This window comes from Heterocephalus glaber, unplaced genomic scaffold, assembly GCF_053883595.1.
Source record: "Heterocephalus glaber isolate CG9 unplaced genomic scaffold, H.glaber_assembly_v1.0 deba00001608, whole genome shotgun sequence".
Lineage (NCBI taxonomy): Eukaryota > Metazoa > Chordata > Mammalia > Rodentia > Bathyergidae > Heterocephalus > Heterocephalus glaber.
The window spans coordinates 20,400,175-20,427,132 of record NW_028258379.1 but is presented as its reverse complement, the minus strand read 5'-3'; the positions used below and the strand labels follow the sequence as shown (position 1 = coordinate 20,427,132).

Sequence of the window (26,958 nt, the reverse complement as noted above, 5' to 3'; positions counted from 1 at the left end):
ACGTGTAGAATTAGAGAAGATTCTGAACCATTATTTCATCTTATATGTGTCTAACATTTCCTTTATTTCCTTCCTCTTTAATTCCTAATGTCCTGTTATTGGAACCTCTCAAATCTGTCATTCATAATTGTTCTTCCATGTATTCTTTTAACAGTCTCTTCATCTTTGGGCTGTGTTCTGAATAAATTCCTCAGCACTTCTCATTTTCTAATTTTCTAATTTGCTTTGTCCTATCCAGAATTTATCACATGTATTTCATTTTTATTTGAATAACTGTGTAGTATTTCATTTCCTAATATTTCTATATAAAAATTCTTGTTTAACTTCTGCCTCATTTTGCTTTATAATTTGTTATCATTTCTAAAAGGACATTAATGCATTTTCTTTCTTATTTAAGGACTCCATGTAATATAGTTAGATTTACAGGCTATGGAAGCATGTTGCCTGGGTTTAAATTCCAATTTGTCACATAGCACCTGGGTTACTTTAAGCTGTTATTTAAATTGACTGCGTCTCAATTTCCTCATCCTTAAAATAAGAATGGTCTGTGATTTTCTGGGAATTAAGTCCTTTCTTCTTGAGGGACATAAGTGAACAAGTCCTGCACATTGTACCTAGAATCAAGTCAGTGAGTCTCTGTTAGAACCCATGTGAGATGAGCTTTGTCCTGCCTTTAGTCTGGTGCTAGGAACTTTGCTACCTTTGTTTCTTCCTCCTGTGTCAGCAGAACTTGTATTTTCAATCTGTGCTTCTCTTTCTTTCTTGTCATACTATTGTTTTATTTAAAAGGATTACTTGTGATTTTTCCTAGGGGCATATATTAGCCATACGCTGCTCATAATAAGTAAATTTGATTGAATCAGCATAATGGTAAAATTAACTATCCTGGTGGTTGACCTCTCCTCATTCTTTAATTATTTTTTTAGACTGCTGATGGAAAAGCTCTGAAATTGCTCATTCCTCGACTAATTCTTTCCTGCCCCTTTTAAAAGATTTTGTTTGCTCTTGTCTTCTTTCTCCATTATTCCAATTCCATGTACATTGAAAATCACAGTAGTTTTTGCTTTTCTGGTCAGTCTGTAGCATTCTTTCCGGTTACTTGTGCAGGCATAGGCGTATTCTTTTAAAACATTTTATTTCTTGTCTGTCATTTTAGAAGTTTGGGGATATTTTATGAATGTACCATAGAAAAGTATATTTTACTAACCATCTTTATTTTCAATTCTCCCTCTTAATTTTGTTTTTAAGAAAAGAATCTTTTCATATTTGCCTGTTTCTTTTTTTTTGTATTAAATTCTTTTATTGGTACATTGTAGGTATACAACACAATTACATTTCTCATTGGGAATTGTACCTTTACATAATGCATCTTGGTTCTTATTTTTTCCCCATTCCTAGCCCTCCCTTCACGCCTTCCACCCTTCCCTATTTACAAAGACTTTATTTCCATTTTTTCCATTTCTCAGCATTTTTTCCTTTCCCTTCTTTCTTTTCCCCTGCCCCTCCCACTACCCCTACTCCTTTGGACCTTTTCTTCCTATTTTACATTATCGATTATTCATTCTAATAATTGGTACATTTTAGGTATACAACATAATGACATTCATCATTGGAAATTTGCACCTTTACATAGTCTCTCTTGGTTATTATTTTTCACCCTTGCCCAGCCCTCCCTTCAACCCCTCCAGTCCTCCCTATTTACAAAGCTTTTGTTCCTATTTTTCCATTTTCTCATATTAATCCCATTCCCTTCTATCCTTTCCCCTAGCCCTCCCACTTCCTTCCCCTTTGCCCCTTTTGTTCCTATTTCACATGACCTATTATACATTTAGTCCTTATTTACACTTTCAGTTTATCACACGAGAGAAACTATTCAGTATTTACACATGTGTGTCCTATTTATTTCACTTAAGAGTATTGCCTCAATGTGCATCCACTTAGCTATAAATGTCTCTAATTTCTCATTTTTTATGTCTGAGTAGTACTCCATTTTATAAAAGAACCACATTTTCTTTATCCAGTCTCCAGTTGATGGGCATTTGGGCTGTTTCCAAGCTTTAGCTATTACAAACTGTGCTGCTATGAACATGGGTGCACATATATCCCTGTGGTATGATTCTTTTAATTCTTTGGGGAAGATCCCCAGCAGTGGAATAGCGGGGTCAAATGGGACTTCTAGTCCTAGTTCTTTGAGGTATCTCCATACTGATTTCCACAGTGCTTGCACCAGTCTACACTGTATTAATTTCTTAGTAGGAGAGTTTAGAGAATAACTAGAAGTCATTTAGATAGTGATTCTAGCTCTTTGGAAAAGAATTGCCTGTATTCTGTCACAATTTTATCATGTTTAACCTGCGAATTATCTCCCTTATCTTTTTTATAGAGTTCTGAACTTTTATTGTTTTTGACAAAGGTTAAAAATGTATGCGTGGTGTAGCTTGAGTTGGAACATCCCCCTATCACAGGCCATAGTGCCTGACCATAGAGGAGTGTGAACTGAGCCAAGAGAATCAATTAAATCTAGAGTCCCCTCTCTTCTTTATTTCTGACTTAGGGTTTTCCCCCAAAGTTAATTAACTTCTGTGTCCCCTGGCTATCAACAGTTAATTGGATCTTCTTTTTCTTTGGCCTAAGGAGTCTGGTATTGGTCGTTTCAGCTGTTGGTGTGATCAGGAATTGCTGGCTTATTTGTTTAACAATATGGTCAGATTTCAGTATTGCACCCCACACTCAAATGATTTTTAGCTGTGTAAAGCAGAAGAGCTGTTATCTACTTACACAAAGTAGGTATAGTCTATGTGGCACATAGAGCAGGGGACAAATTTCTTTTAAATTCTAAGCCTAAAGATGTGTACATTGAACATTCTAGTTCAGAAATTCCAAGTTTCTGTTTTCACATGGAATTAATGATAATTCAAAGCAGATAGAGGAAATCAGGAAAATGAATATGAGGATTTGTAAAGAACTAAGTTAATCCTACTAAGGCAACATACAATACTAATGTGATCTCAATCTACTTTGAATTGATTTTTTTGTATGGATGCTATTAGTGCATATCTACCTTAGGATCATTGGTTCTTCTCATGTTCTCAGCTTGTAGACCTTTATTGCTGGCAGCGCTGTTTGCTCATTGGTTTCTAGTTACAGTAATCCTACTTAAGGGTACAGTATCTAATATTGTATTGCATTAATGAGATATACTGCAGTCATGTCCCTATTATTTATACTTATCAAGGGAAAGTTGAGAATCAACTTTATAATCATAGATTGGTGTTTCTAGCATCAGTTCTATTAACTTGTAAGGGAAATTTATCACAAGAAAGAATTTCATAGCATCAAGTCACCCGAGAAGCTACATAGTCCTGATTTTAGGCTTTTCCTGATTGATAGGGTTTTTTTTTTCTTTTTTTTTTTTAATTGTCCTAACATTTGGGGTTAAGAACCCATTTCTGAAGTCAGACTCAGCTTTCATTGCCATCTATTCTACTTGTGACTGGGGCATTGACTTTCTCCCTCCGAAGCCTCAATTTCCTCCTATGTTAAGTGAAAATAAATAATGTAGACCAGTTGTAAGTAGTTGTTTGGCAGAGGGCCTAATGTGTTCAATAATTAATGTAATATGATATTCATTACTGTGATTTCCTGTGTTTGCTTTGTAAACTCTTTAGCTGGAGAATGTACTTGCTAGTTACATGCCTCTGATAGTTCTTTTCCAGCTTACTCACTGTTTAATTAGTTACCTTGGTTAACTCCTTGATGCTGTCATTGCCTTAGAATCTATTATTCAGTTATTTTCAGGTCCTGCAAAGGATGAATTTTGACCTTATCTTTTCTAGTTCCTCCTGCCAGAATGTCTTGGGACCATCCCCTCACCACCTTTTTAGGGCATCTAGACAAGAGTTCATCTCTGATTTCCAGTTTTTAGGATCTAGATTACTGTCTATATTTGTTATCAGCCAATATTCTAAGTTGAACAGCAAAGAAAGGGGGAAAATAGACCCTAGAATTCCACATTTTCCAAGAAAAGTGGTAAGAAAATTAATTTAGTATCTTCTTATTTGGGGCACATATGGTTACATTGTGGCTGTCAAGGATCTAGAAAGTGTAGAAAGTTAGGATTTGGACAGTTTAGTGTAGCGGGTTAGCAGGTAAACTTGGCTTTAGACCTTCCTGTGAATACTAACATTTGAGATAATATGAGCAAACTGGATGCCAGGTAAAGAAAAGATAATTTTATAGCTTTTGGGCTGGGACACTACTTCCTCACTTGTGAGGGGACTGAGGCAAATGATGACAGCCTCACCAAGCTGGTATGAGAATTCTTCACAGTCATACATAGAAAGCATCCAGGATAGCTCCTGGCATACAAGAGATGCTTCGTTAGTGCTGGTGCTATTACTGTTCTTACTTTGGTTGCTGATGTTTTTATGATGATTGTTGTGTGTGTTGTTATTATTATTGGAAAAAGGCTGGGAAAAAGCTTATTATCACACTTATGAACATTTTATATCCTGTCTGGGGAATATTGCAAACCAAAGTGTCCTACAACCTGTATGTATTCATTCACTGAGATGAAAATTTTATTTTAGTGGTAGATTGTATTATTTTGAGAGCTTTTGCCACTGCTGTCTGAAGGAGGATTATATTACCTGCTCCCGTTGAGATCAGCTTGGTCATGGCCACATTAGGCTCCATCCTACTGAAAACTAGAGAGGTCATGCTGAGTTTAACCAGCAAAATCTGGGTAGAAGTGACATGAATTGGCTCTAAAACTGGAACTTTAACAGCCAATTGCAGCCTGCAATTTCTCTACTCTTCTGTCATCAGACTCACAATATCCTAGAGAGAGAGGCAGCCTTCTCTGCCTAGGGCCTGTTGTGAAGTTTGTGTGGAGCATAATAAAGTAATCTTAGTCACTCATATATTAGGGTTATTTATGACAGCAATGAAACCTAATATTGTGATAGAATTCTTCTATTTTGTATTTTGTATACTCAAGACTGTCATCATCAACAATGGTAAAGAGAGAAGTATAGAACTGCACTTCCAGTAAAGAAGTCACTAGCCACATGTGACTCAAAATTAAAATTTCAGGGCCTCAGTTGCACTGGGCTCATTTCAGGTGCTCAGTAGTCACATGAAACTAGTGGCCTCTGTGAATAGCTCAGATGGACAATATTTCTATTGTTACAGAAAGTTTGATGGGACAATGGTGGTAAAAATATTAGTGTGGTCCCTAAGACCTATGAGATTATTTTGATCTCAGGGCATGTCTAATGTTTTATTTTTTTCTCTCTCAGATTTTTAAAAAAGTATGTATCTTATCATCTGTCATCTAATAATTATCTATGGATAAATAACAGATACATTATAAATTATGAAATAGAGTTACATAACCCACCTCCCCATATTTTTCTTTCTTTTCAGTGTTGTAAATTCTGTTTAATTGCACACTGTTAAATTAAAGACTGGATTCCTGGTTTTATCATGTTGAGTGGACAAGGTAGATATAAGCCTTGATAGTTCATCTGGAGTTTTTCAAAGAATAAAGTCACATGAGTAATAATTCCTCAAGGAGTTGAATTTTTAAAAAAATTATAGTAAGCCATTAATTAAAAATGAGTAGAATGACCAGCTCCCTCTAAGATGAAATATTATTTGTTAGGTATAAATTTAATTTTAGACTTTAAAATCTGAAGAAACTTAAAAATTGTTTAATATTTTCTAAACAGAAATAATCAGTTTTACCACTAGGGAACATATAAGTTGCCTACTTTCCATGACACAGACTAATCTAACTTTCCTAAATATTTTGGTGCCCACAAATGAGTTGTGTATGCATTTTCTAGTTTTTGAATGTTTCAGCAAATATGCTCTGATACTGGGGTTATTTGAAGTGTCACTGGTATATTTCTCACATATTCATCTGAGATAAAGTTGCTCATACCTAAAAATTTTGTAGTCCTACCAAATCTGGAAAAAAATTTATCTAAACAGCCAGAAATCTTCTCTCTCTGCTCATAGAAAATTTAATAGAAACTGAATGATATTGTTTCAGCTCAATGTATTCTGTATAATTAAGCAATTGATGTTCCTTGGTCCATTAAGCAATTTTATCCACCCTCCTCAGCACTACTTCATATTTTGTTGATTATTATGATCATTTTTTAAGCCTCCTTAATTAAAGTTGAGAGGCAACTATAAAAATTTTTGAACTATAAAGCATAACACTTTATGGGAAAAAGTTACTTGCCTTGTTTAATATGTACTTATTTGAAGCCGAAATGCCTAGCAAAAATTTGTTTTAAAGAAAAGATAAAAATTATTATTTTATAATCTTTCTAAGGAACAATACCAACCTATATTCACAGTGTACTTGTTATATTGCATTTAATAACACTTATATCTGTAGTTCGTGCCCACAGTCTAGTCTCTCAAGTATATAAATATTCTCTTTGACAATAATTTCCCCTATTTTTGTTGTTATTCTTCAGATGTCAACTTCAATTTAGGCTCTGTCAGAGAGTATGTCTTTAATTAAAAAGATGGATGACCTTGAACCATTAGTAGAATAACTTCTTCTTTTAGAAGTTGGTTGGTTGCCTAAAGGTTCCTGTATCTTTAAAGTATACTTAAAGTATGTGGATGGTGGTTCTAAGATCTACAGATGGTCCTGCAATGACAGTACTGATACAACAAACCAGTAGACTTTTCAGATTTGAACAGATGATAATAATGCTATAGCACTATTGAAAATGAAGCAGAAGAGGAGGAAGCACTAATGCTATTGCTTTCTCTGGTGGGGTTGCATGTTTTATTTAATACTCTCCTTTTTTATGGGGGGGGTACAGAATGAGGCCATTTTTAACCCCATAGGTCTGTTTCATTTGCTGACCCAGCCAGTTTTCAGAAAATGAACTTTCATTCAGTAATTAGATCTTCATTGAACATTCTTTAATGTTCTGTGCTGTCCTGGCTTTCCTCTGGTACATAATGTAAAGCGTCTTTGAAAAGACATGAGTAAATCAAAAGATGAGAATATGAAAGTTTTTATTGAAAATAAATAAAAGCTAAAGCTGTTCAATAGAACTTTTTTATGGCGAACTGATAGTTTAGGTAAAATTTATTCTTTGTATCTAGGGAGAATTGTGCTAGGGACAATAGCGCGAAGAAATGGCTGAGAAAGCTGACTCAGTTGGACTATTTCCTGTGGGAATGTTATATTCCTGACCCTCAGTTTCCTCTCATGCTTGAAATGGATAATAATAACGATGATGATAATAAATTCCTCTTAAGACTATTGTGAGAGTTAGCTATGCTTAACATATTGCCTAAAGATAAAAATATTTAGTCAATGTATTACTGAAGCATTGTACTCATTATGACAATGCTTTGTTAATTCTTTTAAATTATTACTTAGCATGTGTCTATATATACCTAAATATTATATGTACTATTATTTTACTTTTAAATTTAGTTTAATTTTTGATAGAAATAAAAATGTAATAAGTGTACATATTAAGAGGGTACCATGTGTCGTTTTAATAGATATATACATTGTATAATGTTTAAATTATGTCAGGCATATCTGAATTCAGAAACATTTGTCGTTTCTTTATAATAAAACATTCAAAATCCTTTCTTCTAGCTCTTTGAAGTACATACTACGTGATTGTTATCTTTAGTCATCTTAGTGTACAGTAGTGCAGCAGAACTTCTTACTGTTGTCTAGTTTTAACTTAGTAACCATCAGTCAACCTTTCCCTACTCCACTCATCCCTGCATTCTCCCCAGGTTCTAGAAACTACCGTTCGGCTCTCAAATTTCTATAAAATCAGTTTCTTTATATTTCATGTAAGAATCCATGCATTACTTGTTTTCTGTTTCTAATTTTCTTAATTTAACATAAAGATCTCCTCTTCTGTCTATGTTATTGCAGATAACAGGAGTCCCTCTTTTATGGCTGAATGGTATTCCCTGTGTGTATGTACTGTGTTTTCTTTATCCATTCATCAATAGAGAGGCACTTAGGTTTCCATTTCTTGGATATTATGAACAGTGCTTCAATAAACTTGGAAGTGCAGATGTCTTCTTGTTATGAATTTTATTTCCTTTGCATACATATACCCAGTAAGGGAATTGCTGGGTCATGTAGTAATTCTATTTTTAATCTTTTGAGGAACTGCCAAACTGTTTACCAGAATGACTATCTTAATTTATATTCTCACCAGCAGTATGTAAGGCAGTATTTGAACTAATGTTCAGACTTTTCCTGATTTATCACTTCAATTAAAAGATCTGATAAAAATAATTTTATCTTCATAATTGGCAAATGAGTCTCATGTAGAGAGTGACAATCATGTTTAATATTCATTATATGGTTATCAGTTATGCCATTTGTATCTCTGATCTCACTGATACAGTAAGCAAAAAATATTTTTACACATAATAAGTTGACATGATAATCCAAGTAATACATGGAAACTGAAGACTTTACATTTTACAAAGACAAAATACAGATGTAGTATTTGAAGTGCTGTGAACTCCATGCAGTTTTTTCAGCCTTTTCATATCACATAGATTCTGTTCTAACTTGTTGAGACTTAGAATAGGTGGGTAAAGAAGGAGAGAGGGGAAAAGTAAACTCTGAGAGACTCCTGAAGTTATAATCTTGATAATTCATGGTATTTTTAGTGTGCATAAAAGACCTACCCACCCATTTATAAACATTTCTCACTACCTCAGATTTACAGTCTCTGATATACATAACCATTAATATAAACCATTTGGTTCAGGGAACATTGCAATTAAAAGGCTCTGGGTTCCAGGAAAGTTTAGGGTTGTTCTTCAATAAAAGGTCCCCAGAATCCCTTATAAGGGACATGGGTTGTCAGAATTCATCACAATAATTGAAAAATCACAAGTACTGCTGACTTGTCACATAATTGTACATCTGACTTGGAAAATGTATGCTGTCACTGTTTAGAATAGTTTCCCTGGAATTTTTAAAAAAGCAAATGCCACTAATGAGATACCTGATCCCATAGTTTCCAGTGTAACACATTGCTATTGACCTATTCTGTTGGTTACAGTGTAAATTCGTAGTTATGTTTCAATTGTAATGCTATAATTATTTAGTTCAGCAAGTCCTTTTATTTTACTTGGTATAATAATTTAAGAATTTTAAAATGGGGGAATTCTCAACTTGTTTGACTGGGAAGTTGCAGATTCCACAAAAGCTGCTTTAATGAAGAATAGCCACGGGATGGCAGTGATGCTGTGATTTTTTTTTCTTACATACTACTGTGTGCATATCTTTATTCACTTAGCATTATTTTGGTATACTTGTTATGTGTCCAGCCTCATGCTCTCAGGAAGTATATACTGCAGAGGACAATAGAACCTTTAAGCAAGTAATAAGAAGAAATTGTGGGCCAGCGATTTAGCTCCGTGGAACAGCACCTGGCTAGGAAGCACAAGGCCCTGAGTTCAATTTCTGGTTCAAAAATAAGAAAGAAAAGAAAAAAAGAAGAAATTGTAGTGTGGATTAATGTAAAGTATTTTTATTTAGAAAGGAACGTTTTAAAAACTACGTATTTTTTGACTCCTGCTGTAGAACAAAATTGTTATTAATTGTGTTACTTTTTCCACTAGTACATCTTCCCAAACTATGACTCATGTGTACCTTATGATTTTGCCTTTAGTTATAAAACACATTTTCAAGGAGCCAGTCCCAGCACCCAGAAGGAGGCTCCCCCACTGCCATTCCATGCTCCTAGGGCAGAGAAGGTGAGCCAGTCCCAACATCTGGGAGGAGGCTCCCCCACCGCCATTCCATGCTCCTAGGGCAGAGAAGGTGAGCCGTGCGGGCACCAGAAGCAACCCCCCACACCCCTCCTGGAAATGAGAAGACACATAAAAAAGCCTCAAAAACAGACTTCCAGATCACCTACAGCAACCCCAAAGGGAAACAAGATGGAACAATCTGAAACTCAACCACCTGGACTCTCTGAACTGGCAACAAAAGAGAATCTGGGAAAAATGAAATCAGAAATAATTACTCAGATAACAGCAAAGATTGTGCTCATAGTACAAGACATGATTAATAAATCTAGAGAGGACACAGATTAAAAAAAATAGAGGATCTGAGGAACATGATGGAATCCCAACATAGGAAACAAATGGAATCCATAAAACAGATGCAAACAGATTTCCAGGAGATTAAAAACTCCATCGAAAGTCTGCACAGCAGAATGAACCAATATGAGGATAGAATTTCAGATATAGAAGATAAGATTGAAATTAGTGACCAGGAAAAGAAAAATTGCTTTAATATTGTAAGGGAACACGAGAAATCAATCCAGCAGCTGCTAGATGATGCAAAGAAGAATAACATAAGACTGATTGGAGTCAATGAAGAAAGAGGAGTGCAGATGACATAAAAAAACTGTTCACAGGAGTGATGGTAGAAAACTTCCCAAGCAGGGGAAAAGAACTTGACATACAGATAAGTGAGGCATATAGGACTCCAGCTAGCCTTGATCAAAAAAAATCTACACACAGGCATATAATAGTTAGGATTCCAGAAACCCAACAGAAGAACAAACAAAATTCTACAAGCAGTGAGAGAAAAGAAACAAATCACATACAAAGGAAAGCCCATCAGAATCACAGCAGACTTCTCAATGCAAACCCTCAAGGCAAGAAGAGCTTGGAGTGATGTATTTCAAGCCCTAAAAGAAAACAGCCTCCAACCCAGATTCATGTACCTTGCAAAACTATCTTTCAAAATTGTTGGAGAAATAAGATACTTTCATGATAAAGAGCACCTCAGGAACTTCATGACTACCAAACCGGCACTCCAAAAAATTTTGGACAATACCCTAGGAAAGGACAATGAGGATCACAACCCCAGGAAGCCCAGCAGAATGAATCCATTGGGCATGACAAATTAAACGCAAAGGGGGAGAAGCCAACAGAAAAAAAAAGTCATGACAAGGCTTTTAAAACTTTTAATTTCATCTCCCTAATGAGGGTATAATTCAGTCTTGTTATTGTACTGATTAGTATTTTCCTGATTGTAGAGTTGCACACCTCTCTTTGTGCTGTACTGGCGATTTCTCATCTTCTTTGTGTCTACTTTTTAATTGGGTTGTCTATTAATGAGCTGTAAGAGTTCTTTATATATTCTGCTCATAGGTTATATGCATTGTAAATATGGTCTGTTTAAGGACTACTTTTCATTTTAACGATGTCATTTAAAGTTCTAAATTTTGATGGAATCTCATTTATCAATTTTTTTCTGTTATATATCATGTTTTTTGTATCCTAGATAGTTCTTGCCTACCCTGAATTCATAAACATTTTCCCTTATACTTTCTTCTTAAAGTTTTATATTTTTAGGCTTTCATATTTAGGGTCATAGATCCCTTCAAGTTATTTTTATGTATGGAAATAAAGGGTTGAGGTTAATTTTTTATATACAGATACCAGGTGTTCTAGTGCCATTTGCTCAAAATACTATCTTTTCCTCGGCTCGTGAATTGAGTTTATGTTCTAATAAATGCTAATGTTAAATAATATTTCAAAACTCAGTGGACCATATGTGTGTGGTTCTATTTCTAGTTTCTCTGTTTTATTCCAATGATCTGTATGTCTTTCCTTACACCAACACTGCCTTGATTACCGTAGCTCTAGAAGAAGTCTTCAAATTAGGTACTAAATGTCTTCCAATCAGTGTTTTTTTTTTTTTTAACTTTTCTAGGTACTTTGTACTCCTACATAACTTTTAAATTTCAATATCCAATTCTTCATTTATAGTAAGTATACACAGACCTGAATTTTTATATATACCTTGTGTTTTCTAATACTGCTAAATTCAAATACAAGTTCTACGGGCTCCTAGAGATTTCTTAGTATTTTCTCTGTAGATGATCATTTCATCTACATATAAAGATTTTGCTTCTACCTTGCCAATCCTATCGTAATTGTGTCATTTTATTGCCAGACTATTTTGGTGGAGACTAGGTTTCAAAGTTTAATTGACAGATGAAGAGTGGGCATATCTGCCCTCATTCTTCTCCTTAAGGAGAAAGCATTGTATCTTCTCCATTCATATAAGGCATTTTCGCTGGAAGTATGGAGTACATGTCTTTAGTCTGTTGAGAAGGTTCTGTTCTACTTCTAGTCTCCTGATAGCTTTTACCATGAACATCTGTGGAATTTAGTCCAATACTTTTCTCCAACTAGTGACAGGATCATATGGCTTTTTCCTTTCCTCTGTTAAAATGAGGACTTTTGGGGGTGGATCTTCCAATGCTGAACCAACACTGCCATCCCTATAACAAAATCACTTTCTACATCCTGCCAGATCTGACTTCTAATAGTTTGTTTTGTTAAACAAATTTCTATCTATGTTCATACTTTTTTCTTCTATTATCTTTATCTAGTTTTAGAATTAGCACAGTGTTGATTTCCTAAAATGAGAGGAAAAGTGTTCCTTTTTTTTACTGCTTTAAATGTCTGATATAATTTATCAGTTAAAATGTATACAAGCCTGTTGTCATATAGGTAAGTTTTCAAGCTAGAAATATACTTTCTTTAATAGGTGTTATTCAAATTTTATATTTCCTCCAGAGTTAGTTTCATTAATTTGTCTTCCAAGGTACTTCTCAGAAGTTATCAAATTTATTTCAAAACATTTTTGAAATATGCTTTCTATATCCTTTTAAATTCTGTAAAATCTGTGGTAATGTCTCCTAGGTCTTGATATTTTAATTTTAAAAATGTATAATTGAGATTGTGTAATAGGAAGTAAAGTTCTAAAAGAGCAGGGGAAGTGGGAAGGGGTAGGGGAAAGGAAAGAATGGAAAAGAAAAAATATGAGAAAAAGAAAAAACTGGAAACAATCTTTGCAAATAGGGAAGGGTGGAGGGGGTGAAGGGAGGGCAGGGGAAGGGGAAAAAAAATAAGAACCAAGATACTCATGTAATGGTACAAGATCCCAATGATGAATGTAACTGTATTTTATACCTAAAATGTACCAATAAACTTAGTGGGAAAAAAATATATTCCCTTGTGCTTCAAACACACTTATCCCATTGTTCTTACTATTTTCTGAAGCAGTTCTGGAAGTTTTCTTTCATACCTTATGAGTTGTGATCGACAACACAGAGAATGCTGCTGCCAAGTGCCATCCATCAGAAAAGTAGGGTCATAAAAACATTAAGAAGGGAGTTCAGGGGAATGGGGAAAAAGTAAGAACCAAGAGAGATTATGTAAAGGTTCAAATTTCCAATGATGAATGTCATTATATTGTATACCTAAAATGTACCAATAAAATTAATTTTTAAAAAACATTACAGTGTGTACTCATTCATCTTATTCACTGGAACGGTGCTATGCTACTTCTTAGTTCTTCGTCAAAGTTAAAATGATCATGAATGGTAAAAACTTTGAATAAATTGAGGACATCAAGGCAGCCACAACCGCATAACTAAAGACACGCAAAAAAGGACTTCCAGAACTGCTTCAGAAAGTGGCAAGAATAATGGGATAAGTGTGTTCAAAGTAAGAGGGGGATATTTTGAGGGAGATTAATGTCAGTGTGTCTTTTACTGAAATACATTTTTAAATTAAACAGTTGCTGCATTTTTATCAAAAAATAAATAAAAGATATTTTCAATTAAAAGCTTTACCATTTCAATAACTTTGTCCTTTGAAATTACACACCTGACAATGGTCTTTCTATTGTCCTTTTGAATGTGGCTCTGAATCCCTTCCTTCTAGTACTCACAGGCTATGCTTATTGCACTTTCAGTTCATGTGGGCCAGGTGACAGAAAGAAAAATGTTGCTATACAATCTGCTCCCTGTCATCACTCTTACTTTGCAAATGAAAGAGTATTATGAGAGCTGAATCCTCATCTACGGTGGTAGAAAACCTTTGTGGCTAAGATGGTTTTGCCCATGGTATTCCCTTATCAAAATACCTCTTCATATGTCACATGAACCAGGTTCTGTCAATACTCATACCTGTTTCAAATTCTTGATTAAGCATACAGCTTCTCACAAGGTACCACATTTGTTGTACCTATCACAAGTTTCTATTTTATTGTAGATACTCAGCATCATAGAGGTGTTTAAATAATTGTATTCACTGCTGCTTTGAGCCTTGAAATTATAATATTGGTTATCCTCTTTTGTATTATTGCTATTGGAATACACTAGTAGTTAGTTTTAAAATAAATATGTAACCTGCCTGGGTCCAAGTGATGTACTATGAGTCTCTTAAAAAGGAGGAGGGGGCCGGGGATTTAGCTCAGTGGTTCCGCAGCCTGCCTGCTTCGCAAGCGCAAGGTCCCGAGTTCGATCCCCAGTACCACAAAAAAAGGAAGCAGGCAACTCTTCTAACAATCAGATCATGTCCCTGGGCCAAGAATTGGCTTTGATATATTTATTCTTTGGGGAATGTGGATGAACAGCTGCCTTTTGAATGTAGCCAAGGGAAATTTGCTGACAAGCATAAATATGAATAGGGCAATAAAGCCTGCAAACAACAACAAAAGAATGTTGATGCAAAACCTAAGACTCAAAACCAATTTCATCTTGCTATCATTTTCCAAATCCTCTACCATAATTCTTCTATAGTTGCCATGCCCATAAGCAGTCAGATCAAAAATGACAAATTACCTTTTTAAAATTTGTACTATGTGAATTAAAAATCCATTAACTTTTTATATTTTTTCATGTTCTTGAAAGATCTAAATTATCAATCTACAGCACCCTGTTTTGGTGATAACTTTTTAAAAAACTTAAGTATAAACAATAACAGGAGTCAGAATGTTCAGTGAGACTTTCCACTTAAAACTGGTTGACCCAGAAGTCCTTGTCTTCAAAAGCGATTTTAAAAACCGTCTTATTTTCCTGCATAACATCAATAGATATCAACTATTAGTCTTCATGGTTACAAAAGATTTCTTGTTTATGTTTAAAAACTGACCCTGAACTGCCTTATTGAAGATTTTCAGCCCTTCTTTATCCCCTAAGCTTTCTATGTGTTTGTTTTGTAGCATTAATTGGAATTATAGGTATAATCACATGTTTAGTGGAGCACCTTCTTTATATCATTTTCCTGAAAGATATTAATCTCTATTTGAAAATTGCCACAAATATAAGGCCAAAACAGATTTCTGTCTTTTAAGAAAAATGAGTTACCATAATTCAAAAAAGGAAAAGTTCAAGTATGGACTTTCAATTAATTAACCATGCCTCTTTTGTTAGTATATTACACTGTTGTTGTATTTACACTGCATTAGGGTTAGGTTAGGCCAGCTCAGAACAGGAAAGATTTGTGTGAATGAGCTTAGGTAGACCCAGGGTCAGTAAAAAGAAATGGGATCCTGGATGTTAGGTGATTATCAGACGAGGGGAATTCAGTAGCACATTATAAATATCAATTCTGTTCTCTTTCTTGGTCTTGAGATATTCAATTTGGATTTGATTTTCTTTTAATTTTAAGAATGCTTATTCACTAATTTCCCAATAGGTTTAGTCAGACTAGAGCTAAATTTAGTATTCACCAGAGGCAATTTAGAACTTTCTACTTTTAATATCTGAATAATTCCACAGTTAAGAAAGGACTTTTGAAGCTGGGAGGAATAAAAGGTATCTCATCTTTTCTATCCTATTTGTTTTCACTCAGGACTTGGGTATGCTATCCTGGTGGCATGCCCTCAAGTTCAAGGAGGTTGACTAAGTGCAACCTGTATTCAGGCTATAGGAAGAAGAGGCTAAAATCAGGGGGCTTTGGGCCTGAATGTATTTTTTTTTCCATAAAACTAACACTTGAGGATCTTTTACTCTGTTGATTTTTTTTAAACTCATTAAATCTCAGTGGAGAAGTTTATTACAGAAAATTATCTTTGAGCTTTGTCCAAGACGTACAATTTCTCAGATTTTCAACAGTCTCTAGTTTTTCCTAACTGTGAGCAGATTCAGGATACTTGGAGCAAGGACACAACCATAAGCAACACAGAAGAAGATGAGTAAGTAGATTAGAAGGCTATCAAAAGTTTCTTTGCTAGATCTTAATGGCTCTTGTTCACTTGCAGCACAAAGAAGATATTCTAAAGCTGGCTCAAATATAAGGCATGAACTTCCATTCGCTACTTGAACTCAAAAGCCTAGAGTAGCCCTTTTCCAGAAATCTGTTTTCATCTCTTCTCCATTTTCCCCTGGGTTTCTCAAGGAGATTCCTTCCAGGTAGTGGGAAAGATAACCACTTATCTTTCTACCAGCCAAACCACCCATATGGGAAGGTACTTTTTCCCTAAAATTGTCAGACATGTTGCCTAGAGATTGTTACTTAACTTAGTTAACGTCATTCAACTGGGTTTCTGGTAACACATTACTCCTGTTAAGAGGCAACTGTTCTCTGGGGTGTGTCCTTAACCCTGGAACCCTAAAAGAGGATACCAGGCAACCAAAGCAAGAGGACAGAGAGAATAGGAGAATTTAAAAGGAACCCAGATGCTTATAGGGAAGGTCATGTGGGGACTGGCTAGGCTGACATAGGAAAAAGTACCCAGATTATGGACAATCTTTTATGTTAAATAAGGGTCTTGAACACTATTGTAAAATTAATAAATGAAGGATGTACACAGTATAGGACAGCAGCAGATTATACATTTTAGTAAGACTCCTGTGGTGACATTCAGAAGAGGGTAAGTAGGGGATAGAGATAAAGATAGAAATAAAGATACAAATAGAGAAGTAATATTTAATTCCTAACTTCCATAGTATAATCATGTACCACTTACCCTACTGCTTGGGTTTTCAATTGGGTCTAGATAGGAAATATGAAACAACAAGAAACTAAACAGGAGTAGAAATAATATAAATAGGTTAAGAATAAGCCAATATAAACAAAGAATTAGCAGAAATTACCAAATAACTCAAGTGAGTAAAAGAACGAAGGGGGAATTTAGAGTGTGCCACTAAGAATTGTGGTGACATTTAGAAAAAACTAAATGATTTTTGTGTAAGGTAGATAATTATTTACACCAAATGCATTCTGAAAACAATTGAAGCTAAATCTGTGAAACTAAAATTTGGAAGAGTAGTTGCAGTTTTACAGGGTGTGTTAAAGACCACAGAGATTTAAATATGTAGTCTGTGAAATGGATAATAGCAAAATGAAACAAATAAGCTTACAAAGAGATTTTTTTTTCTCAAATGGGAAGAGGATCAAGAGATGGAGGTGGGGGAAGGAGAGGAAGGGGATGTAAAAAAGAACTGAAATGTGTTATGTATGTGTGCCAGCTTCCTACAAAGAATGTAATCATTAGGTAACGCAAACATGTATGAATAAAAAATAAAGGCTGAGCAAAAAAGAGGGTAAGAACTTGAAAAATACCAACATGATACAGCAGTTAGGGAAAAGAGAAAGTAGGGAGACAGGAAGTAGTAGGCCTGGGAGATGGGTGAATTAGGAGAGTGTGAAAAAGGAAAGAGATGGTGGTTGTATAACATACTTCTAGACAAATGATGAGATTGGAAAAAGGACATTGCATTCGGTAGTCAGGTCACTTTTGGTATCTGAGAGAAACCAAATTATAAGCATTAAATAGGTAAAGAAAGTTGAAACATCAGTACATTTTCAGGAATTTTTCAGGTGAGAAGAAATCTTCAAAGCTCTGTTTTGTAGCTCTCCCAAGAGACCTCATCTATCCATGTCAAATATCTTGATGATTTCCAAATCCTTTACTGTAGCCCAAAGCCTCCCTAAATCCAGCCTATTACTATACCACAAAATTAATTTTCCTGGACTTCTTTTCTTAAATTTAAATCTTGCCTCTCTTTTCTCACAAACCCTCAGGGGTTTTCCATTACTAAATGTATGAAGGCTTATCAGTAAAGTCTAATCCAAGACATGCAAGCAGAGCCAACCTAAAATTTTGAACATTAACTTCTTTCCAATTCTCTGGATAAACATTATTATTTTTCTACATGCCCCCATTGTTCCTCCAAATTGAGTTCCATAGTATCTCCTCATCATGTCCTATTCCTTCCCATCCAGATAGCCTAGAATATAGGAAGTGTGCTACTTTGGGCAACCTTGATGGATTCTTTTTTTATTTTTCTTTTGCATTCTTTCATCATTGACTCAGAAATAATTTAAATATTTACTGTGAACTGTTCCATATTGGAGGAAATAAATGGATTGGTTGTAATAGGAAATGCATAAATAAGATAGGGTGAGACTTTTGTTAATACTTGTGTTCCTCCTTCACTAATATATTGTGTGTCCTCCTGTAGGTTTGCAATAAATATTGAGAAGGCATCTTCATGTTATATGTTTTAACCATACAGAATGCTGTCTTCCCCAGAAACAGTGCTTTCTCATTCCTTTAGGTACAAAAACAGCTGCTTGCTTGACTTTTTATGGTTTTTATATTTAAATATACATTTATAATAAACATAAATACAAAATATATAAATAAATATTTAAATATTTTGAGAGCTATTGATGACTTCCTAACCACTTAATTGGATTGGCTCTCTAAGACAACTTATCCCTTTTTATGATTCCATCTCATATATACTTTTCGATCTGACTTCTTATAAAACTTATTTCATTTCAAAAGATGTCTTTTGCACAAAACCTCCCTAATATTTCTGCCCAATCTGTCTAATTATAAATTTTCACTGCAGTTTTTCTATATCTCTGCTGATAATCATGTTTCCTTAACATAATTTTAGGTTTCTTTTCTCGTTAGGTAGAACTCCCCTGGAGATAGTTTATTTCTTTCTTATCTAAATAAGGATGTGACCATGTGAAGATCTGCTGGGAAGTGAGCCTTGTTGATGAAACTTTACACTGGATTTATTTTGAATTTCATATAAACCTTAGAGTTTCTCACTTACTTGTTGCTGCTAATGTTCTTAAGGTCAGTCTTTTACACTTTTAAACATCCAATAGATTTGCCCCTCACTCCATTAATCCAAAGTTCTTTCAAACTCTTTCTTTGAAATTCTGAGCCATGATGAAAATACAGTTGGTACTATTTGTACTTTACTGTAAACTTGCTTATATTTTACTTTAACATTGTTCCCTACTTGCTTAAGTTAGAAAGAAAAAGAAAATCTCATAAGAAGAAAACTATAATTTAGGTTCTAATTTGCAATTGTGTATCAGTTGCAGCCTCTAATGAAGCTTCTTCCAACATTCCACTGAAATATCTTTTGTTTTATTTAGCTTTCTCATCACTGAGACACCATTCCCAACAGCTGATACTCATGACTTCAAGAGAGGTTTACTTTGGCTTATGGTTTCAGGGGATTCAGTCCAGGGTTTGATGGAACCAAGGCAGAAACATCATAGCAAAAGTGTGTGGCAGAGGAAAACTGCTTAGTTCCTGGTGGCCAGGAAGCAAAGCAGGTAATAATGCCTTAGAGGAAGGGATAAACAATCCGATACAGACCCTAAAGCATATATGACATACCCAAACACACCGAGAAGTTTCCTTTACTAATTCCCTGGACAGCTCTCAAGCCAATCAAGTTGATAATCTACCTTAACCATCACATCTATTAAGTCACTTACCATATACTATAAAACCTAATAGTAATAATGTACTAGAAAGTAAAACTAACAACCTATTCCAGAATATAGAATTAAATTACATAAGGCAGATAAAACTGAATTGAGGAAGGTTCACTTTACTAATCAGAACCTCCCTAAGAAGATGTAGCTACTTTCACATATATACCCCAGTCTTATCCTGATTCAGAAACCTAAGCTCTAAAATAGTCATTAATCTGGCTTGCTCTCTCACTTCAGAAAGCCACTGATGTTTGATACGGCTGTATCCATGTGCATTTGAAAGTGATAAGTTTTAGAAAAATAATTTGTCAGGACATAAAGTATAAACTGTTATGATAATGTGCATATTTTGACCTATATTCTCTAGTGCAATCACTGGAAGAATCCTGGAATTATTAATATTGGTAAACAGGGTAATATAATTTTCCATGTACTGTGCTTCAGAGGATTTGTGAACCAGGCAGTACAATTAAGAGCAATGTCTCCCTTGGCAGAACTGCATTATGTTTTTGTTTTGTTTTGTTTTGTTTTGGTACCAGGGATCGAACTCGGGTCCTTGCACTTGAGCAGCAGGTGGCGAAACCACTGAGCTAAATCCCCTGCCCTAGAACTGTGTTAGGTTAATTCCTGCAGAATGCTGTGAAATAGGCTGGAGCATGGTAGACAACTAGTCCTTTAACACCAGGTTTCTCAACCTCAGCACCACTGATAATTTGGACTATGTACTTTGGAAGGGGAATAATGGTATGCTCTGCAGATTCTTTATCCAAATCCCTAGACTCTGTTCACTAGATGCCAGTAGCATACTTCCTTTCCCAAAGCGTGACAACCAGAAATGACTTCTGAGATTGCCAAATGTTCCCTGTTGTGAACCACTGCAATAGTAGATCTCAAAAAAGAGAATGATTGAGTTTTGATAGTGATTGCCTTATTTAAGGATCAGTACAGTTGAAAAAAAATCAATATAGAGTCTATTTTTAAAATACTGTAGTTTAGAGCAAAAAAAAAAAAAATTACCCAAAGACTGAGGAAAAACAGAACTTTAAAAACAATGTACTTCAAGTTCCAGGAAAAAAGAAAAAAGTAGACTACTGTGTTTAATGTACTATATTCAACAGAATGCAAGATTTGAAATAAGGAGGCTAGAAGAATAGAATTAGAAAGTCATCCAGAGAAAACAATCTGAGAGCAGCAAAATAGAATAAAAAGTTACAGAAGGAGGGAGATAAGTAGATTGAAAGGAAATTTTGGCAGATTCACTTTTTTAATAAGAACAATGGTATATACTTTTTTTAAGATGCAATGACAAAAGCACTCTTAAGAATGTAATTTATATACATACACATACGCATGTACAATTTTTTTTTTTTGTACCAGGGATTGAACTCGGGTCCTTGCGCTTGTGAGACAAGTGGCTGAACCTACGTGTACAATTTTTTACATTTATTTACTTTTATATATATGCAACTGCTTTTTATTTTTTTATTTTATCCCATCCCCCCCTCAAGCCCCCTCCCCTCCCCATGTACCAATGCTTTGTTTCCATTTTTTCTTTCTATTTTCACTTTTTTCTTGTCCCTTCCTTCCTTTCTTCCTCCTTCCTGCTTTGTTCCGCTTCCCATTTGAACACTTTTTTCGTTTCTCAACATCCACTATACATCTCAGTCCTTCTTTCCACAGTCAGTTTCTCACAGCAGAGAATGTGGTATTTAAACATGGGTGTCCAATTTATTTCACTTAAGACTATGATCTCTCAGTGCATTTAAATTGGGGACCAATAGCATAAGAAAGAGCAAGAACTTCACAAACACATGGAAATTCCTGAATAACCAGTGGGTCACAGAGGATATTAAAGAAGAAATTAGGCAGTTTCTACAAGTAAATGATAATGCCAGTACAACATACAGGAATCTATGGGACACAATGAAAGCAGTTCTATGAGGGAAATTCATAGCAGTGAATGCCCATATTAGGAAAACAGAAAGAGCTCAAATAAACAACCTAATGCTGAATCTCAAGCTCCTAGAAAAAGAAGAGCAAGACAAGCCCAAAGGTTGTACAAGGGAGGAAATTATAAAGATCAGAGCAAAAATCAATGCAATGGAGACTAAGAGAACAATATAAAAAAATCAATGAATCAAAGACTTGGTTCTTTGAAAGAATAAATAAAATCGACAAACCCTTAGTCATCCTTGTCAAGAAAAGGAAAGAAAAGGCTCAAATCCGTGCGATTAGGAATGAATAGGGTGAAATCACAACAGATCCAGCAGAAATCCAGAGGATCATCAATACCTACGTTGAGAACTTCTACTCCAATAAAATAGAAAACACAGAAGAAATGGACAGATTTATAGATATGTATAAATTACCAAAGTTGAAGGAAGAAGATAAAAGATTTCTAAATACCCCAATCTCAATCAGTGAAATTGAAAACGTAATTAAAAATTTACCGGCAAACAAAAACCCAGGTCCTGATGCCTTCACTGCTGAATTCTACAAGAAATTTAGGGAAGAGCTAATGCCACTACTTCTCAAACTCTTTAATGAAATTGAAGGAGAAGCTATACTCCCAAATTCATTCCTGGAAGCAAGCATTACTTTGATTCCAAAAGCTGAGAAAGACCCAACCACAGAAAGAGAACTACAGGCCAATCTCTCTAAAGAACTTAGATGCAAAAATCCTCAATAAGATATTGGAAGACAATACAGAGGGTCATCAAGAAGATCATACACCCTGACCAAGTCAGATTCATTCCAGGGATGCAAGAATGGTTCAAAAAACATAAATCAATAAATTAATACACTATATTAACAGAGCCAAGGACAAAAACCACATGATCATCTCAATAGATGCAGAAAAAGCATTGGACAAAATCCAACACCCATTCATGATTAAAAAAAAACCCTACAGAAAATTGGAATAGATGGTCTTTATTTCAATCGATAATGTCTATGAAAAACCAACAGCCAACATCATACTAAATGGTCAAAAACTAAAAACTGGTTTTCATACTAAATAGTCAAAAACTAAAAAGATGTCCACCATCACCACTCCTGTTTAATATAGTTCTGGAAACATTAGCCACAGCAATTAGACAAGAGAATAAAATAAAAAGAATAAAGATAGGAAAGGAAGAAGTTAAACTGTCATTATTTGCTGACAACATGATACTCTGCATAGAAGACCCAAACAACTCTACTAAAAGACTTCTAGATTTAATTGGCAGATTCAGCAGAGTAGCTGGATCAAAGGTCAACACTGAAAAATTAATAGCCTTCTTGTACACAAATAACAGGCTCACTGAGAGAGAAATTGAGAAAACAATTTTTTTCACAATAGCATGCAAAAAAAATTAAATATCTAGGAATCAGTATAATGAAGGAAGTAAAAGACCTCTACCTGGAAAACTACAGCACTCTGAAAAAGATCAAAAAGGATATAAGAAAATTGAAAGACATCCATTGTTCCTGGGTAAGAAGATCCAATATAGTAAAAATGGCCCTACTCCCCAAACTGGTATATAGATTCAATGCAATCTTGATTGAAATCGCAATATTATATTTCACAGAGCTAGAGAAAACAATTCAAAAATTCATTTGGAACAAGAAGATACTTAGAATAGCAAAAGCAATTGTAGGCAACAAAGACATGACAGGGGGTATCTACAATCCCTAAGTTGACACTAGACTACAAAGCCACTGTGATAAAAACAGCATGGTACTGGCAAAGAAACAGACCCAAGGATCAGTGGAATAGATTAGAAAATGCAGACACAACTCCAGACATAATCAGCTACCTCATCTTTGACAAAGGAGCCAACCACCTTCACTGGAGGAAAGATAGCTTCTTTAATAAATGGTGCTGGAAAAACTGGGTTTCAACCTGCCAAAGACTAAAACTAGACCCATATCTTTTATCATGCACTAAACTAAAATTGAAGTGGATTAAAGATCTAAATATTAAAACAGAAACACTAAACCAGTGGGGAGGGAGAGAGGTAGAACTCTTGAAGACATTGGAATAGGAAAAGACTTTATGAACAAAACCTCAGTAGCATGGGAACTAGCACAAAGAAGCAACATCTGGGATCTCATCTTATTAAAAAGCTTCTGCACTGCAAGGGAAACCTACAACAGAGTTCAGAAAGAACCTACAGTGTGGGAAAAAAATGTTTACCAGTTGCTCCTCAGACAAAGGACTACTATCTAGAATATACAAAGAACTTAGAAAAATCATACCCCATAAGTTTAAAGTCCCAATTCAGAAATGGGCATCTGAAATGAGCAGACATTTCTCAGAAAAGAAGTAAAAGCAGCAAATAAACATATGAAAAAATGTTCAACATCACTGGTTATTCGAGAGATGCAGATGAAAACAACACTGAGATTCCGCCTCACCCCAGAAAGAATGGCTGCTGTCTCAAAATCAACCAATAACAAATGCTGTTGGGGCTGTGGAGAAAAAGGAAGGCTTCTCAACTATTGGGGGGAGTGCAGACTGGTGCAACCACTGTGGAAATCAGTATGGAGATACCTCAAGAACTAAGATTAGAGGTCCCATTTGACCCAGCTATTCCCCTGCTGGGTATTTTCCCAAAAGAATTAAAAGAATCATACCACAGCAATATATATGTACCCATGTTCATAGAGGCACAGTTTATAATAGCTAAAACTTGGAAACAGCCCAAGTACCCATCAACTGGAGACTGGATAAAGAAAATGTGTTTTATTTAAATAAAATGGAGTACTACTCAGCCAGAAAGAATGGGAAACTAGAGACATTTATAGCTAAATGGATGCATATTCAGGTGATACTCTTGAGTGGAATAAATAGGACACATGTGTAAATACCAAATAGTTTCTCTAGTGTGAGAAACTGGAAGTGTAAATAAGGACTAAAAGGTATAGATAATGTGAAATAGGAAGAAAAGCAGCAAAGGGGAAGGGGAAGTGGGAGGGATAGGGAAAAGGAAAGAAGGGAATGGAATTATTATGGGAAAAATAAAAAATGAAAACAAAGTCTTTGTAAATAGGGAGGAGTGGAGGGGTTGAAGGGAGGTCAGGGGCATGGGGGAAAAATAAGGACCATGATATTTTATGTAAAGGTAAAAATTTCCAATGATGAATGTCATTATATTGTATACCTAAATGTACCAATAAAATTAATTTTTAAAAAAGAATGCTTGCTTTTCTAATTACTTGCCTAACTGCCTTCAGAGTATCTGTAGCATTTTGCATTCACACCAGCAATGAAAGAGTTCTTTTTGCTGTACATCCTCACTGGCATGTGCTCTTGGCAGTGTTCTTTGCTCATTTTAATTCTTTTTCATCTTAAATGGACAATTCAAGTACTCCCTCCTGTTCACTATTGCCTTAACTCATTAAGCAGTAATACCTCTCTCACCATTGTATATTGTTACATTTATCATTCTTTGGACTTAATTTATGTTGCTAATTACTCCTACTAGAGCATTAACACTCTGATAACAGTAGTCATTTCTTTTAGACAAGCTACAATACTTTAATATCTTCCCATAAATAAATATAAATATATTGGATAGAAACAATGCTGTGATGTGTTCAGATGAAGATAATTTTTTAAACAAAGCTGTTTAGAATTGTACCCAGAATATACCTTAATTTTTTCGTTTTTGTTGTGCAGTGGGTAAAATAGCATTATATTTATATATAGTCAGTTTCATGGGTTTAAAATTAAAGGGAACCTAGTTAACTTTTAACTTATTGATAAAGAAGCAGGGATTCAGAATATATTGGTCATGTAAGTGAAGTTTTCATGTATCAATATTTGTAGACTTTCTGCAAAATTGTGCAATTTTTTTCTCATTTTTTTAGTGATACAGGATTAGTTTTTCCATAAGAGTGCATTCTTTTCTTGTAATTTAAGAATATATGCTTGCAAATATTCTATTTCATTAAAATAACAATGTGACACCTCTTTCTGTCTCTCTCTCTCTCTCTAAATATATATATATGTATCTGTTCCTGTATATTTGTTATCTACTTAATTGATTCACATTAAACATTCAAGGGCAATTTGTGGTGACTCCAATCCTTTCACTTTCTAATAGCTTAATTTTATAGAAATACAGAGTAAGTAAATTAATACCTTAGGGGAAAGGTTTTTTTTTTCCATTAATGTTTTGTGTTGTTACATTCAATTGAGTATTAACAGAAGAGTCTAATAGTAATAATGGTCATTACTCATCATTTCTTTGATGTTTGAAATTTGATTTCCCATTATTCTGTATCTGTGAGATTTCTGAGATAATAGTATCTATTCATTGAAAGAACAGAAAGAAGTAGTTTAAAAAGAATGCAGACAACACAAAATAAGCTATTTTTCTTGATAGTATGGCATCCCTACTTTACTGTCCCTTTTGTATTTGCTTTGGTCAGTCCCGACTTTTCAGCAAAATCTCTTCTCCTGTCACTGCAAATATTTTGAGGAGTCTTATATTTTTGCCTCCAGTGTACATATACCCTTTCCTAGTGTGCAACACTTGGTATAATCCTTTTACAGGGCTTCTACAGCAAAGTGAGAGGTTTAAAACAGGAAATTTACTCTCTCACAGTTCTGGAGAGTAGACTCAGGAGACATGGCCATAGCTTAATAGAGTTATGACTCTTTCTAAGGCTCCGGTGAAGAATTCTTTGCCTCTCTAATCTTTTGGTGGGGTAGTTGGCAATCTTTCACATTCCTTGGCTTGCAACTGCATCTAATCTCTGCTTGTGTCTTCCCATAAAGATTTAGGCCCCACCTTAGAGCTCAGATGATTTTGTCTTGAAATCTTTAACTGTATTTCCAGATAAGATCACATTCTTAGGTTCCAGGTGGACATGAAATGTGAGGTATCTGTAGGCAAACGAATACATTTGGCATAAGCCAAACTTTCTCCTTGTTGAGAGTGTTTATTTTTGCCACCTGCTCCTGCTCCTACAGTACTTTGCTGTGTATCTTGGATACTAGTGCCATGTGAGGTGCTTATTGCTCTGTGTTGCATATACCACCACCATTTTAAGCCCCATTGCTGAATTTGGTATATATTCCACATTTCCTGAGGCCTCCCAACCTGATGCCTTCCCAACTGACTCTTGTGGTTGTTGTAACCTATATTACTGAGGGACACCACTGGTGTCTCCCAGTGTGCCCTCTCCTCCCCAGTTGCAGCACTGTTGACACACTAGGAGCTCGTGGAAGATGGCGGCATTCCTGTGAGTTTATTTAAAGTAGATTTCTGAATTCATACAGATATCAGCAGTTTATAGTTTAAGTTCATTGTAGGGCTAGCTTTCTATCTGTTTGTTTCTCCCCTTCCTAATTATTGAATTGAA

At 35.0% G+C, this 26,958-nt stretch overlaps 1 protein-coding gene across 10 annotated transcripts in view; it reads left to right on the top strand.

Annotated features, from left to right (window-relative positions):
- Nucleotides 1–26,958, top strand: part of Cep128 (centrosomal protein 128) — a 428,016-nt gene that overhangs the window by 266,432 nt on the left and 134,626 nt on the right. The window contains exon 20 of one of the 10 annotated variants that reach the window (XM_087195436.1): nt 9,705–11,225. The exons of the other annotated variants lie outside the window; for them this stretch is intronic. Coding sequence (XP_087051562.1) covers nt 9,705–9,793 — 89 coding nt within the window. The 3' untranslated portion in view covers nt 9,794–11,225. Of the gene's footprint in view, nt 1–9,704; nt 11,226–26,958 lie in introns of those variants that run through there. 10 annotated transcript variants of the gene reach the window in all.